General features: G+C 38.7%; 1 protein-coding gene across 4 annotated transcripts in view; it reads left to right on the top strand.

Moving 5' to 3' along the window:
- Positions 1–20,039, top strand: part of RXFP1 (relaxin family peptide receptor 1) — a gene marked incomplete at both ends in the record, with an annotated part of 131,729 nt that overhangs the window by 43,508 nt on the left and 68,182 nt on the right. For all 4 annotated transcript variants that reach the window (XM_081304134.1, XM_081304135.1, XM_081304133.1 and 1 more), the window contains one exon: positions 4,725–4,862. In XM_081304134.1, the coding sequence (XP_081160260.1) occupies positions 4,725–4,862 (138 nt within the window). The remainder of the gene's footprint in view (positions 1–4,724; positions 4,863–20,039) is intronic.

Below are 20,039 nucleotides of genomic sequence, written 5' to 3'. Positions count from 1 at the left end.
TTTAGTTTCATTGATCCTTTGCATTGTTTTTTTTTTTATTATTATTTTCTATTTTACTAATTTTGGCTCTTCTTCTAATTTTTTTTGTAATTGTCATTTTATTCTTCTTCAATGGTCTTGAATTGCATCATTAGTTTGTTTATTGGGATTGTTTTGATTTTTTATGTAAACACTCAAAGCTACAATTTTTCCTGTTAGTGCCACATTCATAGTGTCCCAAAGCTTCTGGGGTGTTATATCACAATTGTTATTTGATTCTAAGAATTTTTTTTTTAATTTCTTCTTGGAGACCCAGCAATTGTGTTGTATATAAAAGGGTATACAAGGTATACCCTTTATCACTTAACAACCTAACAACTTAACACTTAACAACTTAACAACTCGGTATATTCTAAAGGGGTATAGGAGCAATCTAGATTGAGACCCTCTCACAGGAGTGGTATCCACAGTTTTTGGCTAATTTTCTCTGGGTTTTGGTGTAGGACTGGATGGACATGAGTGGGAACTGATGATCCTCCCTAGCTGTTTCTACTTGGGGCCTGGTAGTTGGTTTGGGGTGTTTCTCCCCTTTTCTTTAAAGTATCACTGAAGTTTGAGTATGGTTAATTTGTGCATGAAGCATGCTGTGCCATCTCTAAGCTGGGTTTTGGATATAGCTGAGCAGCAGAATGAACTCATAGTATCTCAGTAGATTCCCAGAGTCTCATTGAGAAGCAGTACTCCTGCTGCTTGAACCCAGAGCCACAGAGCAACTGGAAATGCAGCCTTCCTCTAATCTGCCATCTTGAATCTCTAATCTGATGTTTTAAATTGCCTAGTTCTATTAAACATTAAAAGTACTCTAAATTCTTAATAAGCAGATTATTCCTACATTAAGATACAGTGCCAATGTTACAGATTTGATTAATTTTATCATCTCTATATTTAATTCTAAAATTTGTCATAGTTGCAAATACACATATCCATTAATGGGAGAATTTTACCATACCACATCAGCAGGGGTTTCATCTCAAACAAGCCAGGTTATTTTTAGCCAACAACTCTATTATCAGAACATAGTATCTCAAGTTTCTTAGACCTGCAATGATTCTTCCCTAAGCTTCAACAATAAGGAAGTGCATGCTCTTTGATGTCAATAGGTCTTAAAGCCCACATCCCCTGTATTCAATTTAGAACTTTGCTGCTGTCAGGTTCTATGCAAAAGGGACCTGCAAATTAAATAAAAGGCTGATAAAATAGGAGGAAAAAAGATCATATTCAGAAGCTAAGAAAAAAAGTTGCTAGCTCACTAAATGATTAATGTTAGAGGCTAATACAGCTAACTTAATAGGGGAAATTGAACAGGAAACGTTTCTATGGGAAAAAAGAAAAAAGTAGATTTCTTTAGAAAAGGCAAAGAGGATTTTAGGAGAATGCATAGAAGATAATAAATTTTGTGATGTTTGATGCATGAAGGTGTGGATGCTCTATACTTCCTTTGAGACTATGAATCTTCCTAAGGAAGGGATTTATGGTACGTTTACTCTTGGTCTCTCTCCTAGGAGTAAACTCCCCCTAAAGAGGGAGTATGCCAGATTTATTTCCCAAAAGTTTCTGCTTTTAGTCAGATAAGGAAAGTTCTGAGAAGGTTTATTTCTGTATCTGTTGATTCTCAAATGTTTTCACCTTATAATCTCAATTTGGGATTCCAAGTGAGTCCCCACATCTTTTTAAGAATAATCTCAAAATAATTAGGAGAAGGCAGAGAAAGAGGAGATAAAGCCATGATTCACATGAATAATGAGGAAACCAGTAAGGTGCTACAAATAATTCAAAAGAAAAATCAAAGCACACACATAAAGCACCAACATGAAGGCTGAAATAAGCTTGCTTTATACCCTCCAAAATGAACCCACTATCCATGGGACAAAATTCAATGTATCCACAATCTGCATTTCAATCACAAAATCTGCATTTTCATGGACAATCATTATCTACATTATTATAAGTTTGCTGCAACCAACAGAGTTGCAAAATATTTCAAAGAAGATGTGAGCTAGAGATAATCTAGTACAGGAATCTTCTCTTTTGTTCCACTTCAAACTTTCACATTTTTTCCTGTGGTATCATTGGCCCAGGACAGAAACAGCACCCAGAGGCAATGGGTGTCCAGGTTACACAACCACACCATGTTTACTTGTCCCTCTGTGAATGATTACTTTTGTAACTCTAAGAACAACTTTATTACTTTTGTAGCTCCAGGGACACAATATCACTTTTTGTATTTATTAATACTATTATAGGGTGGCTCATTGCTGTCTTAAAGATATGGTTCCATAGTAAAAGGAAACATTTTTTCTACTCCTTTATATTTTGCTTTTGATTTCTCCAAAATTTTCCCACTAAGATCAGTTATTGGCCCTGTGCCTTTCTACTTCTTGTCCTGAACAATTGAGTCCTAAAGCCATTTGGTGGATCAGAGGAAGGTATTCTGTGCTGGGAGTGAAAGAGGAGTTGCAGTGGCCCAGGTGGGAATTTCAGAGATTCACTGGGGGAAGAGGGTGTCCATAGTGGCCCCTAGTGCCTGGTATCAAACAGGGTGAGGAGCATGCTCATGGGAGAATGCTGCCCATTGCAGGGAGTGAGGGGAAGAGAGCATCCACACAGGAAAGGGGATTTATCAAGACAATAAATATGTTAAAGAAAACAGAAAGCAGGTGCTTCACTGTCAGAAAAGGGAGAAATAGAAATTCAAGAGGAGAAACCTAGACTGGATCTTTTTTTTTTTCTTTCTTTCTGTGGTGCTGGGGATTGAACCTAGGGCCTTGTGTGTGTGAGGCAAGCACTCTACCAACTGAGCTATATCCCCAGCCCCTTATAGGGTGGGATAGGAATTGGAGACTAGCTCACAATTTGTAATATCTACAGATACATCAAGAAGTATTTACATAAATGTGTATGGTTATTAATAACTATATATATATATATATATATATATATATATATATATATATATATATACCTTAGTCTGTTTGTTGAGAGTTTATTAGTGATAATGCCCAATGTTATGGTTTAGATCTGAGGTTTCCACCAAAAACTCATGGAACAACTTTTGCTTCTTATATTTGTATCTCTAATTTTTATTTTCAACAAATAATTTTCAGCATCCCTAACCAGGACCACAAACAAATAATGGCAAGGACTTCATCTATAATGCATTTTTCTTTCTGGCAGTGGGGAGATGAAATTAAAGAAATGGAAAAAATTGGAGAACCTATGTGTGATGATATTTAATGAATTGACTTTTGGAATAGATTGGAGGTCTGGTAGGGAGAGACTCTTATAGACTGCTTTTTGTAATTTCAAAGTTCTTACAGTCCTATTCATTCTATTTATTCTATTTATAACATTCTATATAACCATCTTATTCTGACTTTGAAGGTTTAACAGTGCCGTTTTTTTTAAAGCAAATTTCTTTGGGGTGAGGGGTGCCAGGGATTGAACTCAGGGACACTCAACCACTGATCCATATCCCAGCTCTATTTTGTATTTTATTTAGAGACAGAGTCTCACTGAGTTGCTTAGCACCTCACTTTTTGCTGAGTCTGGCTTTGAACTCTTGATCCTCCTGCCTCAGCCTCCCAAGCCTCTGGATTACGGGTATGTGCCACTGTGCCCAGCTAACGCAGACTTTTTAAGAGTCATTTTAGGTCCACAACAAAATAGAGTGCAAGGCATAGAGACTTTCCAGGTACTCTGACATGCATGGCCTCCCCACCTTCCACATCCCCCACCACAGTGACGCATTTGTTATAAACAGTGACCCTACATTGACACATTATGGTCATCTGTAGTCTGCATTAGTGCTCATCCTTGGCGTTGCACCTTCTGTGGGTTTTAAATGAATGTGTACTTACAGGTATTCACAATTACTGTATTGTTGGGGCTCAGAAAATGATACCCCCCAAGTGAAGATCTCAGAAGCAAAGCTTCTCTTAACCTTCTCCTGCCCTCTTGGGGCATTCCTCCGCTGCTGGTTATAGAAACCAGAACCCTTTTTCCCCCAAAGCCAGCCATAAAACTCTTCATAACCACTTCAACCACCAGCACTTCCCAGCCCCAAAGGTGATTTCATTTTCTTCCTTCCAAACTCAGTTTAAATGGCACAATTTCATAGAGAAAACCCCAGCTAAGCCCCAGTACAGAGTTTCCATTCTAGAGCTTGCTATTGTTCTTTTTGTTCCTCTCACAGTGTGTCTTCCCAATAGAAAGCAACCTCCACAAGGGCAGGAACCCTGTTTCATTCAGTGCTATATGCCCAAAATCCTGCATGGGGCCTCACACTTAGGAACACCATGAGCCCGTGGCATGTGCTTTCCTGTTGTCCTCCATGTCTTCTTCCTCTGATATCAGACCAGCCCTTATCCTGAGCCCATAATAAGAATATAGCAAATTCATGCTTTTTAGAATTATTGGAGAGAGGACTTCCCAAGTGAGAAACAGCATGAACAGAGGCACAGAAGAGCAAATTCTAGAATCTTCTAGAGACATGGAAAAGAGCCTCATACTGAAGTTTAGGTCCTCGGGAAATAGTGGGCACTGGAATAGAAAGGTAAAGCTGCCACGTGGAAGATTGTACAAGCCGGGATGAGAAAGCCATATGGCTAGAAAATACCAGTGGGATGCATGTTTTGCAATGCCATTGTGATAACTTCTCCAAATGTTATGTCTCCTCTTCATCACAGTCACTCATGGAAGTGGACAGGATGTCCAGTGCTCCCTCGGACATTTTCCCTGTGGGAACATCACAAAGTGCTTGCCTCAGTTTCTCCACTGCAACGGCGTGGACGACTGTGGGAATCAGGCCGACGAGGACGATTGTGGTGAGTGAAGTCCCCAGAGTCCTAGCAAGAAAGGGGGCTCAAAGGACTGACAGTGACATTGCTGAGACTGCTCTCAACAGAAAAAGAAATAGAAAAGGAAATATTCCAGGGGCTGGGGATGTGGCTCAAGCGGTAGCGCGCTCGCCTCGCATGCGTGCGGCCCGGGTTCCATCCTCAGCACCACATACCAACAAAGATGTTGTGTCTGCCGAGAACTAAAAAATAAATATTAAAAATTCTCTCTCTCTCTCTCTCTCTCTCACTCTCTCTCCTCTCACTCTCTCTTTAAAAAAAAAAAACATTCCATTGAAATACAAAACACAGGTTACTGGAGGGATCTTACATTTATTTCCTTGGTTTTAAATATCCTTTCTTTTATGTATAATAGTGTCACGGTCAATATTTCAGGAAAGCAGTGTTTGTGCAGAGTGTTGTAACCATGAACATGCCTGGTTCATGTCTTAGAGTCCTCACGGTGTAGAAATTAAGACTGTTGCTCTGGAACCAGGCAGCCCAGAACCTGGGTCCCAGAAGAATCAATCACATAAATTCAGGAACAATTCTTAACCTCTCTGTGCGTCAGTTTTCTTGTTTTATAAAATAGCTTGATGATTGTACCACACTCTGATAATTTGGGGAGATTAAGTGTAAAGGATTAGAGAATGCCAGACACGTGGTAGATGCTTCGTAAGTGTTAGGTACTGTTCCTTTCTTACCGTTAGCAGTAGTGTTAGGGAGAAAAGTGACACCTCCTAATAAAGAAAAAGAAAATATGTAAATGCAAGTTGCCTATAACCAAGAATGACCTTACTTATGACTTTTTAATAAGGCCAGTAAGTAGGGCTTACAGACAAATAGAATACCTGAGAAAATAGCTCTTAGATAGGATTTCGTTCACATACCCACAATATTAGAAACACAAATTTTAAAAAGAACTTGAATTTCCTGGAGGTGGCACACTAGAGGGAAAAAAATAAGATTTGGGTCAATAATGTAAAATAATAAGATTTCTATTCATGGAGAAATATGGTACTACCTTTGGAGGACAAAAACATGCATTACAATGTCAATATTTGAAGTGCTACACAAATAATATTCCCTGAAGAATCCTTGCTATTAACACTCCCCACCCCCCCACCACACACACACACACACACACACACACACACACACATACACACACACACACACACACACACACACACACAAGTGTAGCAGGCAGGCTTTTAGAGGCATACCTCATAGGAATTACATTTTGGTTAAAACAAAATAAGATGGAGACCAGGCTTGAAATTCCCCAACCACAGGCCACCTAAGCAAAATTTAACTCCTGTAAATAACACTTGTAACTAAGGCAAATTTAGTTATTTCTTGTAAATGCTTCTGATGAGCACAAAGGAAACAAAAATTTTCTCCCTAAATTGATATAAAGAACTCACTTTTAACCAATCCCCTGCCATATGGAATCCCCATTTTAGTACTCCATAATTGTAAAGGCTTGACAACTTCATCTTTGTTTGATAAGCCACTCTATATGCCTCTGAGCTTCTTACCACTTGGGTCAAAGTCCCCCTATAGTAAATTATACTTTCTCTTATCGTATGACAATAAACCTTGACTTGTTTTGCTATTGTTATTTGTAGAGTGTGGATGCATCCAGAACCTGGAGCATGATAGGCAAGTGTTCAACCATCGAGCTACACTCCTGATCCCAAACTTTTACATTTTTCTAACTTGATCTTACTGTATTTTCATCACTCTCCTTTTGGTACACTGTCTCGAGGTGGTGGTGGTAACTCTATAGTAATTACCGTCTCTAAACTGGTGAGCTAACAATTACCTTTGATTTGGAACGTTATAAAATTACCTTTAAAATAAAACAGCATATTGCTAAAATAACTGAAGAGTACATCTTAAAAAGAAATTAGGTTCAAACAGCATTTTGCACGCTGCCATCCGCTTCCCTCTCAACCTGCTGGTGATTGAGACCATGTCCTAGACAGAACCACAGTGAGTTTTGCATCAATTGAAATGGCCACAGGTAGCTGGAAAAGGAGTTTGGTAGCTGCTCTAAATTCACCATCCAAAGTAAGTTCTCTATGGGAAAAAAAAAAAAAGAAAAAGTTGGGGAACTCTGGCTTCAATGCTAAGTTTAAAGGAACCAAGGAACAAGAGTAGCAATCCCTACCTTAATAATCATTCAAGTCACAAAAGTTTCTCCAGAGTCCCCAATCAGGGATTCAGAGGGAGGGGATAGGGCATTTGGATTAAAAGAACGGGCTCAGGGGTTGGAGATCTGGACTTAACATTCTGGCTATGAAGGAAAATAAAAATGCCTCTTTTCTGTAAGAAGAGAATATTAAGACTATCTGGGTTGCTAAGAGGACTCAATGAGATATTTTATTTAAGATGTTTACCAGGATACAGGTGTTATGGACTGAATGCTTATATCCCCCCAAAATTAGTACGTTGAAATTCTATACCCTAATGTGTAGTGGCAGCCATCTGGAAATAGAAAGCAATTTTACTCTGCTCAAAACCTCAAAGATGGCCAGTTGGCATGTTGCTTCTGTCTGTGCCTGAGAAAGCTGGAACGTTTTAGGGAAGGTGGCAGACTTCATCACCATCTTTAGAGTCCAGGTGATAAAAATTATGAGTGGAATTATTTTTGTTTGCCTCTCATTGATTCAATTTCCTGTGCCAGCTGTGTAGTTTGTGGGGGGGTTTCTTTAATTTTTTCATTTTATAGTATCTGGATGAATTGTGTTCCCAAGGCTGTTCATTTTAAGTCAGGCTTATTTAAATTCTGTTTAATGCTATTTATTTTTTATTAATGAGTATTTTTTATTTGTTCCAATTAGTTATACATGACAGCAGAATGCATTTTGATTCATTGTACACAAATGGAGCACAACTTTTCATTTTTCTGGTTGTACACAATGTAGAGTCACATCATTTGTGCAATCATACATATACCTAGAGCAATGATATCCTTCTCATTCCACCATCTTTCCTACCCGAAGACCCCCCTCCCATTTGCCCAATCCAAAGTTCCACCATTCTTCCCATATCCCCTCCCCCCATTATGGATCAGCTGTTTAATGTTATTTAAATTAAGTCAGAAAACTGGTTCTTGCAGAATATGTAAACGTCATGCATATTTGAATAAGCAGTATTAGATACACTTACAAACATGTAAAATACAATATTTTAACACTTATAAAAAAACACAGTTAAAAATCATTTTCAGAATGATTTAGAACTAAACAGTATATTGTCAAATAAAATGTCTATTTTTAATGGAAAGAGAAACTTTCCTTAATCAGACCTCTTAAGATAATCAACTCCAAAAACTTCTCCCTTACTCTCTTAAACTATGTAAACCTTGTCACCAACAATGATCATTAAAATGGAAAAATAGGTCAAATAGGAATAGTGGAAATAAAATTTGAGGGACACACACACACAAAAAAAAAAAAAAAAACCACCATCTGATTCCCCATATACTGAACTGTGGATGAACTACTTAGTTTGGAAAGAGCTGTTGCTTTTGAACTATCACAGACATATTAAACAAGTACAATTATTTAAGTTTAAAGTCCTGGTTTCCTCAGAAAAACCCATAAGTAATTTCTCCATAACTGTAACTTTAATAAGCTTTAAAAATAAAATCTCAGTGTAAAAACCATTAAGACATTAAAACACTGAACACTTTTCCTGGACACAATGCAAGCAAAAGCAATAGATTTTAATTTTTTCAGTTGATTTCGTAGAAATCCTTTCTTTCTAAAATGTTTGGCAATATAGAATTTATATACATATATAGACATATTGTGTCGAAATTGACTGTACTGTTTTTATAACTTTGATTCTTACAGATAAATTTCAACATACAAAAGTACAATGAGTTTTACTATTTAATACAAGTCCCATATAATTTCTGCATGTTTTTTGCTACATGTCACTGACCCATCTTTACTCAGAACTTTCACAGATGCAATCAGAGTAGAGGCCAAAACAAATTTTTAAGTCATCAGAACTATGTTCAGTATGACTATAACAAACTGAAAAAAAAAATGAGATCTTTCATTTTTTCAGCTAGAACTCTCAGATACTTGGGAGAATATGTCTGGGCAAATACCAAGGAAACCTGATTACAAATATATGAGGGTTTTCATTTAGGAATTATCTATGTTCATTTCAAACTGAATGGTAACTCAGTAGGAAAAATGCAATATTAAATAGCATCAAATTCTGAGATGCAGGCTGGAGATATAGTTCTGTGGTAGAGCAGTTGCCCATTCTCAGATGATATTGAATTAATTCACTACATATAGATTTTTATTTAAAAGGAGCCCTTTACATTTCCAGATTAGAAACTGCCAGCCTTCCGTCCTCTGTGTTATAAACAGATGACTGAGCCAAGCTCCCCCTCGCAGTTGCAATAACACAACTTCATCCTGGAGACAGCTTGACTTACTCCATGTGGAGACCCAAGATCTGATTCCTCTTCTCTGTAGACTTGTTCTTTGAACATCCCACACCTCCTCTGCACTCTAGCAGCCTCATCTATAGGAAAAGGATGAAGATATTTTTGGTCTTCATTAGCATTTCTATAATCCATAGGGAAAATGGAAAACATATTCAAATACATTTTGGGGCAGTATCTACCAAAAATCCATGCCCTACCTGGAGTCTCAGAATGTGACCCTATTTGGAAGCAAGATCTTTGCAGATTTATTGAAGGCAAGGATTGAGATCATTCCCAGCTTAGTGTGGGCCCTAAAGCCAATGAGAGTATCCTTGCAGGAGACAGAAAATGACATAGAGACAGGACAGAGGGAAGGCAGCCATGTGAAAGCAGAGGCAAAAGTTAGAGTTATGCTGTTACCCCTGAGCAATGCCAGGAGCCACCAGAAGCTAAAAGAGGCAGGCAAAGATCCTCCTCTAGAGCTGAGAGAGAGCGTGACCCTGCCCATGCCTCAGTTTCAGACTTCAGGCTCCAGAACTGTGAGGGAATAAATTTCTGTTGTCTTAAACCACCAATTTTGGGGTGATTTCCTATAGTAGCCCAAGAAAACTGACATAGGTAGAACAAAAAATAGAGAAAGGTCAACACAAAACCTGGGCCAGATTAGAACAGTCTGGTTTTAGTCAGATACCACTTCTGATGAGCCATTCTTATGCATAATTGCATGTGGCATAAACTCCCTGAAGATGAGTTCTCTCTGCTATTCACATATGGCTGTCCTAACAGTTCTCTCTGCTGTTCATATAATAGCTGTCCTAAGCTTTTCAGCGGGTATTCTGTATTCTTCTATATAATAGCCAAACAAATATAGCCAAAAAGAAGATGTAGGAGGGGCTCAGAGGAACAAGTTTATCATACTCCTAGGTCCCAGAGATAGGAGGCAGGGTGTTCCACACAGGATACAAGGGAAAGATACCAGGATGGTCAGAAGACAGGAAGAGTCTCTATTGCGGTTTCCATGGGAAAGGCAAGGCAGGGTGAACAGGTTACAACTGAATAATTTTAGATGGCTCTAAACTATAGTCCTTTACTGCCTGGTACCTGGCCCTGGGATGATAAAGGCAGAGGAATATGGCCTCCTAGGTGTACAGGCCAGATAAGAAGGTCTGGCTCTGGACTAGTTAGTTTGCATATGAAAGGCATACTCCTAGCCAGGTTCTTTGTTCTCAGTGAGAATTGGCTGGGCCTTGGAGGGGGCCAGCTCTCCCTAGCCAAAAGATGAAGATGTCAAAACATGATAATGCACAGAAAAGAATTTTAAATATATAATACACAAAGGCTTTCTCAAGTTCAACTTAATTAGCACTTACCTTATAAATATGCCTCACTCCTCACAAATACATACAAAGTTGAAAGAACAAACATCACTAAGTACAAAGTCAACTTGGCTATCATAGCAAAGACAACCCTTGGCTTATAAAACTTCTTTGGGAGGGATGAACATGATTATGCAAAAAGTTTACTCTCCCAGCTCTGTGTTAGCTTTCTGTCACGCCAACAAATGCCTGAGAAAATCAACTTATGAAGAGAAAAGGGTTATTTGGGTCCACAGTTTGGAAGGTTCCAGTCCTTGGTCAGTGAGCCTGTGATCAAGGACTGTGGGAATGCATGGTGGAGCAAAACCACTCACTGCATGACCAGAAAGCAAAAAAGAAGAAGAGAGAAAAGGGAACCAGTTTTCACAATCCCCTTCAAACCTTCAAAGGCATGTTCCCAAAAACTTAAAACCTTCCACTAGGCCCTATCTCAGAAAGGTTCCTCTCCCTCCCAATAGTACCACCCCGGGGACCCAAGCCTTCAACACATGGATGTTTAAAAGACACTGGAGAGCCAAACTATATCCTTGTGTTTCTCCTTTACTAGCAAAAAATAAAGATTCTTTTTCCTTTTTCACACACACACATAAAAGATCCAAACTATAGCAAGCTCCTTCCAAATTTTATCTTAAATGCTTTGCCTTTCCCCACTCCATTAGATGTCTATTATTAATACTGTTATTTATTTGGCAATGCTGCTAAGCACAGGATAGTTTACGTTACAAAAACCATTTTAGTCCATCTACCTTAGTCCACACATGACAACTTGTGACACCTCCTTTTGTGTGTGTGTGTGTGTGTGTGTGTGTGTGTGGTGTGTGTGTGTGTGTGTGTGTGTGTGTGTGTTTTGCCAGGGATTGAACCCATGCAAGGCAAGTACTCTACCAACTGAGCTATATCCCCAGCCCATGATAGTTCCTTTTAACCTTCCTAGGAATATTTGGTTTTGTTTAATAAGAGTTCTAATAATAAAATTAATAGCATCTTCTATTTTTTTATTGTTTGTTGTGTTCCAGACACAGTATTAATCCTTTAAATCCATTCTTACATTTTATCCTCAATGTAAATTGGATATTAAATTATATCCACTCTACGAATGGAGAAAATGGAAGTACAGAAAGCTTACATAGATGTTCTGAAATCATGGCTTGGTCAGAATATATACCTAATTGTTCAGCTTATGTGTCAGTGTCCCATCACTGTAAGAAATGCCTGGGATAATCAAGTTATAAAAAAAAAAAGACTTTTTTTTTCTTGGCTCACAGTTAAGTTTCCAGTCTATGACCAGTTGATGCTGTTGCTTTTAGGCCTGGGGTGAGGAGCATGGCAGGAGCATGAGGAGAAGCAAAGCTGAGCACATCGTGGCTGGAGAGCAATGAAAAAGAGACAGAGATGGGGTCCCACCATCTCCTTCAAGGGCATGCTCCCACTGACCTAAAGACTTCCCAGTAGTGCCATGGGCTGGGAATGAAACCTTTAAAACATGGACCTTTGGGGACACTTACCCAAACCATAGCAGCTGTTTTTGTTTTGTTCTTTGTTGGCGAGGAAAGACTAGGGCCATGCTAATAATCATTACTATTTGGTATCGCCTTCAAATAAATCTCCTATTGATAAAATTTTAATTCTATGGGGCCTCCTTTTAAATCATAATTAAGCATCTATTTTCTTTTTAGAAAATAGTATTTGAGAAATTAGATGAACTTCCTATTTTAAAATAACAATTTTATTCTTATAGCACTTATTATATATAAGGTACTATTCCGGCTGCTTCGTATATTTTACAACATTCAATCCTCATGACAACCCATAAGAAAAGTATTATTTGGGGGAAAGTTGAAGCTCTGCACCACACATGACAGATATGACAGTCAGTTCAAATTCTCATGTGAATAAAAATCTTTACTCATATAATCTTTATTTTTTCTATGGCCAAAATTTATTTCTATTACAAGCTTCAAGAGCCTGGGTGTGTAGCTCAGTGGAGAGCCCTTGTCTATTGCAAGTGTTCATCCTTCCAAGTGGTAAAAAACATTAACCAAGTCAGTGAAAGGTCTTATTTATCTCCCTTCTCCTGGGATTGCTGCTGAGCTCAGCTGTCCATGTAAAGCCAGGACATTGGGTGGGGCCACCAGGGCAGAGAGTCTAGCTGAATGCCATCATGCAGTGTCACAGCATCCCCTGGGATGTGCATAAATCAATCTGGTCTGCTGCCATAAGTCATTGCTCTGTCATCTCCTGCCTACTGTAGACATTATCACATCCCGTGCCTCCCGGCCTACATCATTGGCATTCCAGGGCTCATGGGAAACGTTCTGCTACTCCTGAGCCAGACTGAGCCCCTGCAGAACTTTCACAGTCAAGTTCACTTCATCTGCCTCGGCCCTTAGGGCCATTCGTACTCTATTCCTCCTTTGTCAAGCCAGGCTGTGCAGTGATTCCATGGGTCCTGCCACACACGTGCACGACACCTCAGTTCCCAGAACCCAGAAACCAGTGTGGGGAATGTATAGTTTCCCCCAGATTCAACTCAGGTTCAGGGAAGAAGGGGAAAAAGACTCTCCACTCTCCCTTTGTGGTCCAAGTATTTTGCCCAGTCTGTGAACAGCAAAGTTCAGCTCTTTCGGTTTTACAAATTTATTATAGATCAAACTTAAGCATATGAAAGTCAAATATCAAAGAATATGATTCCTTTGTTATCTGCGAACTTCTGTGTCATTGATTTCAGGCAAGGAAAATGGAAAATTCTAGCTGCTTAAGATAGGGAAAAGGGCAGAGAGTACAAGGAATACAAGGGAAGAAAAACTTTGTTAATACCTCAGTGTATTTCTCTGGCACCTAGCTTGGCATTTACTAATCTATGAGAACCAGATAAGCAGTACTTATTTATGGGTGTGATGGCAATGATATATTTTTTAAATAGGATTAGAAGACTGAAGTATGTTCAAGGATACTTTCAATTTTTAATTGGTCCTGCCTTTAAAATTCTGGAGCACTAAATATTCTATCATTCCCTAAATAAGCTTCTTATATAGCAATCAGAATGATAGCAGTTTGATATAGAAGTTAGGTTAGTTGTTCTCGTTTCAAAAAATTCCATTAAAGTTGGTAGTTTGTCATTTAAAGCTAAAAAGTGACAGGGGTCATAAATCTCTACATTTTAAAAATTACTGGTTTTCTATTTACTATTCTCAAAATAATGTAAGTAACTGAATTCTTGAATTCTTCCAAAAAGGCAGGCCTGGTTTTAACTTCAAATATGTTTATCTAATAAAACTTAGAGCTGGACATTTTGGTGGACACCTCTAGTCCCAGCTTTGAGAGGCTGAGTTGGGAGGATTGCTTAAGCCCAGGAATTTGAGGCTAGCCTGAGCAACATAGCAAGAATACAATTAAAAGAGAGAGAGAGAGAGAGAAAGCAACAATGCTTAATCATGTTTATGATGTTGATGTTACCTCCATGTAGATATATTTATCTTACTTCCACACAGATTTTCCTATCAGAATACATCCTACTAAATAGGACATAAAAGACAGATTTGAGCAGCCTCAATGTGCCTTAAAAGATGCCCAGGATAGTGTCACAGCCCTTAATTTCTTCAAAACATTGCCTCCAATGGCCATAAGACCCCAGAAAGAGACAAATGTATTTTGTCCAGCAAACCACCATTGTTATTAAAATCCATGGAGAACCCCCATAACTCATTTGGTGAATTGCTCCCCTACCCCCCACAACCAAGCTTCCTGCACCTTGCTCAAATTCATCTCTATTCTTGGGGATCATTAGTTTATGAGAAAAAGATATTCCACTGTGTTCCAGGAATGGGTGCTGAAAGTTGAGCAAATAAGGAATAAGGAATGATCCACTTTGCATAGATCCAAACTTTATATATTGGCTCACATTCATGAGCCAATAGTATGTATGCTTTATAGTCTAGCAGATGTTTTCCCTCATTTTAATGAAAGGACAGATTGTTTAGCACACAACATCTCACACTCTGCTTTGTTCTGGCACCCCACCTAATGAAGAGATAAGTCTCTCAATTTTCGATTATTCAAAATCCAGACCTGGGGGTATAGCTCAGTGCTACACTGCTTGCCTAGTGTACACAACATCCTGGGTTTGATCCCCAAAACCTCTAGAATTAAAAAAAAAACTGAAACATCATGAAATCTAGGCATGATCCCAGAAGTGTGCGGAGGACCACCTGCAGCTGTGCCACCTGGGGGACTTGGAAAAGACTGAGTCCTAAGCCCCACTCCCAGATATGATGCTGACCTAAGGAAAAGAAGTAAAGCCCAGAAATCTTCCCTTTTCTAAACAAATATCCAAGGTGAATATCATCAAGTTGTGAAATGAATGATTCACTTCCTCAAAATATGTTTAAGGAAAGAGCTCCAATGATTCATTGATTGATTTTTTTCAGTACTATTTATTCAGTAAATATTAAGCTGAGGCAGCATGCAAAAACAGACTTTTCTTGATCTATTTTCTGACTTTTATTTACAGAATCATAATATCATTTTAGGTGAAAATTCTTTTTTTAATAGAAAGTGCTCTTTACATTATCCTGGCTTGCCTCAAGAAAAATCAGAGAATCAATTTTTAGCAAGACACTTACTAATGTATGAAAAAATCATTTTACTCATTGCCCCATGCATCCTTAAAATATCCAGGATATAGGATTTAAAATTTAGAAACACATATACCAAAAGCTGTTTTCTTAAAAATGCTAACTTTTCAACTTTGTGATTTTGGCAACGTTTCTCATGTTCTATATTCCTGCCTTCTGGTGGGAGGAAGTAAAGGGTAAGGAGAAGAAAATGCCTTGGGAAGGCAGAAGGAAGGTACAAACTAATTACTAAAGTTTATTTGTTTGATGACATTGCTATTTAAAAAAAAATAAATCTCTCATTGACTTCTTTAAAAAGAAATTTCTCCACAAAATACGTGCTCTTACCTGGGAAAGTACAAGCAGGTTTGTCCTGTTTCTTTCTGCTGATCAAAAATTCCCCGGTTCCATCCTGACATTTTCACTCTCTTCCTCCCTCTGTCTCCCTGGTTTTTTCCCCCATTCCCATGTGTTTGTGTGTGTGTGTTTGTGTGTGTGTGTGTGTAAGTGTGTGTGTGTGTGTGTGTGTGTGTGTAGGTACAATGAAATAGAAAAGGAAAGAAAGGGAATAGGAACAAGAAAGTCAAAGAAGAAACCAGAAACACTACATCATTTTGATTTGTTGGACTAAAACATTGCAGTTAAGGCCACACTAATTGTAGTCCTTTGAATAAGAAAGAAAAATGGTGAGGGACAAAGGACCAGGAAAGGGCACCAAGCCTTGGTTTAAAGTTACTGCACTATAAGTGTTAAAAATGCAACAACTTGAAATAGCTCATTTATAAAAACTAAGCTAAACATAGAGCCTACTAAAGAAGCAGAGTGGAAAAACTCAGCATCTTCTGGCAGCCATCAGTTTTATATCAGCAGTGACACACTGCCCACATTACAGCCCCACCATCTAGAATGCTGTCACCCCACCTGTTTCCCTCACTGTTTCTGAAGCATAGAGGGGAGTGTCAGGAATATGAACATAAACATGAACACAAACGGGGTGACCTGCTCCTTTCAGAGTTACATGAGCCCCCAGCAGCCCGTGAGGTCAAATCCTTCAGACCCACGCATGCCCACTTCTCAACTGATCCTCTGCAGGTACACAGGAACTTGGCTGTAGGAATCATCAATGCCTAGACACAGCCAGAGCTAAATGATTCATCTACTTACATATTTCATTTATAACATTTATAAATGTATAATAATTCATAGTACTATGAAAATTAATTTCTTTGTACATTTTTTCCCAGTAATACCTCAATGGTTTGCAATACTCTCACTGATTCTAGGAATAAAAATGATGATAAACTTCAATTCCAGTTAATAATTCCTTCTGGTTGTTAATTAAATGAATTTTTGTATAATTCACACAATTCTGATATAAGGGGCAGAAAGGGGGTATCATGGCCAATACCCCTATAACTAAAGATAGGCTTCTGGGCAAGGTGGCACACAGCTGTAACCCTAGCAACCTGGGAGGCTGAGGCAGAAGGATCACAAGTTCCAGTCTTGCCTCTGCAACTTAATGAAAGCCTCAGGAACTTTCTCAAAATAAAAAGAACTTCAGCTCAGTGGTAAAGTACCCCTGGGATCAATCTCCAAACCCCCACTGAAAAAAAGGCTAACAAGAGAAGAGTATAACAAGTTATTTGATCAAAGTTTTATGTGACATAGGAGCCTTCAGAAATAAAAACCCAAAACCTAGGGAGACCTATATGGTTTTATGCTTAGAGTCAATGAAGAACAGTCATATAGAATTGTGATTGGACAAAGTTTATGTCCTAATGCTGCTAGACTGACAGAGATAATTCAACAAGACTGTCTGCTCAGATTCTTCTTGGCCTCTCTGTGTAGCATTCCTTCCTCCCAGGAATGTGTCAGGACCCTTCTGGAATGAGAATTTTATAATATATTATCAGACAAGGCAAGTCAAAGAATTCCTTTATGACCAGCTCCTATGCAGAACAGCAGGGAAAGGTTAGAGTGATAGTTCTAGGTCTTATGCCACTCTTTTTTTTTTTTTTAATTTTTTAATATTTATTTTTTAATTTTCGGTGGGCACAACATCTTTATTTTATTTTATTTTTTTTTAATAATATTTTATTGTTGGTTGTTCAAAACATTACATAGTTCTTAATATACCATATTTCACAGATTGGGTTATGCCACTCTTTGAAGAAAGGTTTCTAGTTTCAAAGATCTTTCTTGGAGAAGAGAAACTCTGGTTTCTACGACTTTAGGAGAGGAAGAACAATGGGAGACCTGAGGGCAGAAGACGTTCAGAATGAAACTTTGCCTCTAAAGCAGCATCTGAGGTCATCCAATGTATTTAGTCAAAAGCACTCAGCACACCAAAGTGCTGTTTGGGGTTCATCTTCTGAGCCCCAACAAGTTTCAATAACAGAAATGAAACAAAGAGCTGGGCTTGGTGGTGCACACCTGTAATCCCAGCAGCTCAGGAGGCTAAGGTAGAAGGATCACCAGTTCAAAGCCAGCCTCAGCAATGGGGAGGCACTAAGCATCTCAGTGAGATCCAGCCTCTAAATAAAATATAAAATAGGGTTGGGATGTAGCTGAGTGGTAGAGTGCCCCTGAGTTCAATCCCCAGTACCTCTCCCCCCAAAAAAAGAAAAAAGAAACAAATAACAGAAAAATGTACAACAAATAGTCATATCTAAATATTTAAAGCTGATATAACTTGAAAGTTGAACTTCTATAAGTGAGCTATAAACTGATTAAATAATTGATTGGGCCTGGAAAAGAAAATACAAATTTAGTTTATTATTTTAATGCTTTAGTTCTTTTTCAATAATTCTGCTCCTAATACAAATCACTAAACTTCTCAGAATTGTTTTTCTCATCTGTAAATGCAGATTATAAATATGGCCAGAGTTATTATAAGGATAAAATTAAGTACCTAGTACAGAATAGTAGATATACACTAAATACCAGTTCTCTCAGTGCTGAATGTTATATTTAACGTCTCTGTTAAAATGAAAAAATTAAAATCTTTCACAGAATTCCGCTTTCTTATAATAAAGATATGAAACAAGTAGTGATCATGTGCCAAGAGGTCCACAAACTGCCATGCCAGGAAAGGGGGAAAATCCAACACCACAAGCTTCAAAACCTGACACCCAAGAAACAATTTGGGATTTGGAGCCCAGCAGAACAGGGTGTTTTCTAAGGCTCCCAGCACTATCTCCAGAACCCATAGGGAAAATGCTAAAAAGCATCATCACCGTCGCTGTCTTGGGACCATGCAGCTGAACCACACCGAAACTCATGGGCCCAGGAAAAAAATGCACTACTTTTGGAGATCCCACCTCAGCTCCCAAAATTACTAAATGTCCTTATTTAAACCAAATTTTAATGCAGTAATTAAATTAGTCCCTATTTCTGTCAGGGTTTAATACAAGCAATAGAATCCACTCTGGGCCTATTAAACAGGAATTACATATTTATTACAAAATTCTGAAAAGGGCTGGGGAGCAGAAGTCAACAAGGCCCTCCCATCAGTGACTAAACCACAGATAGAGAAGCGGATGTGCTGTTGCCACCACCCCTGCCTGTCCCAACACAAATGCCCCTGGACTCCTCTGCAGGGGTAGTACCTGCAGAGTCCTGCTGCTGCTACAGTTGCTTCTGGAAGCATCTCAGTTTGAGACACGGCAACAGGAAAATGATCTTATACTCCCCAAGGTCTTCTACCAAACAAAGTATGTGTCAATGTTTCTCAAATCCTAGCTATGTAGAAAATGTGAACTGCTGTTTTTACCTATTTTGTCCTATTGTCCCAGATGTAGAACACCTATAAAAAAAAAAGTATATGATATACAACAATTACATATATAATTATAGTACAATAATTAGAACAATAATAGATAAGCCCTAGATTATGACTTCCAACCATTTTAATGCACCTGTGTCAATTTCATTAAAATATCTGCAGAATTGAAAACTTAGGACTTAATGTTTAAGCCTTTCAGTCTCTGCTCCACAGGCACACACTGATGGCGTGGAGTCAAATAGAGGCCAGGTGAGTCAATTTGTAGTATATTCCTCCAGACGCCCGTGGTAGGTGCACAATTTAATGGCCATGTCCTGTATAATCTACCCACTCAGTTCCTCAGTCTGCACATGCATTTGCCTCTAACTTCATTTGTTCCAAGCCAACTGTGTTAGTCAGGATCCCATAATCAACTTATGAAAAGAAAAGCGTTGTTATTTAGGCTCACAGTTTGGGAGTATTTGGTACATGATTAGTTGGCCCTGTTGCTTTTGGGCCTGTGGAAAAGCAGAACCCATAGCAGGGAGTCCATGGCAGAGTGAAATCACTCACTTCATGGTTGGGAAGTGAGAGAGAGGGAAAGGGGCCAGGGTCCCACCATCTCTTCCAATGGCACACCTCCAACTCCCCAACTTCCTCCCACTAGGCGCCACCTCTCCAACATCCCACCACCTCCCAATATTGCCAAGCTAGAGATCAAGCCTTTTGGGGATATTTAAGACCAAACTACAGCACCAACATTGGGTTCATATTTCAGTCTCCAATCCAGCAAATTAGTCTTGAGCCATCACACTGAATCCAGAAACTCTGAGATGTGAATTAGTTGTGCCTGATCTAGGGTTATAGTCCTGCCACCTGGTCTAGCACGCCGATAAACCAGTCCCTCACAAACTCCTTGGGTTTCTGCATATATATAATAGAAAAATCAAGTGC

This window comes from Spermophilus citellus (assembly GCF_964194105.1).
Source record: "Spermophilus citellus genome assembly, chromosome: 8".
NCBI classification, from domain to species: domain Eukaryota; kingdom Metazoa; phylum Chordata; class Mammalia; order Rodentia; family Sciuridae; genus Spermophilus; species Spermophilus citellus.
This window is presented reverse-complemented; position numbering and strand designations above follow the sequence as displayed.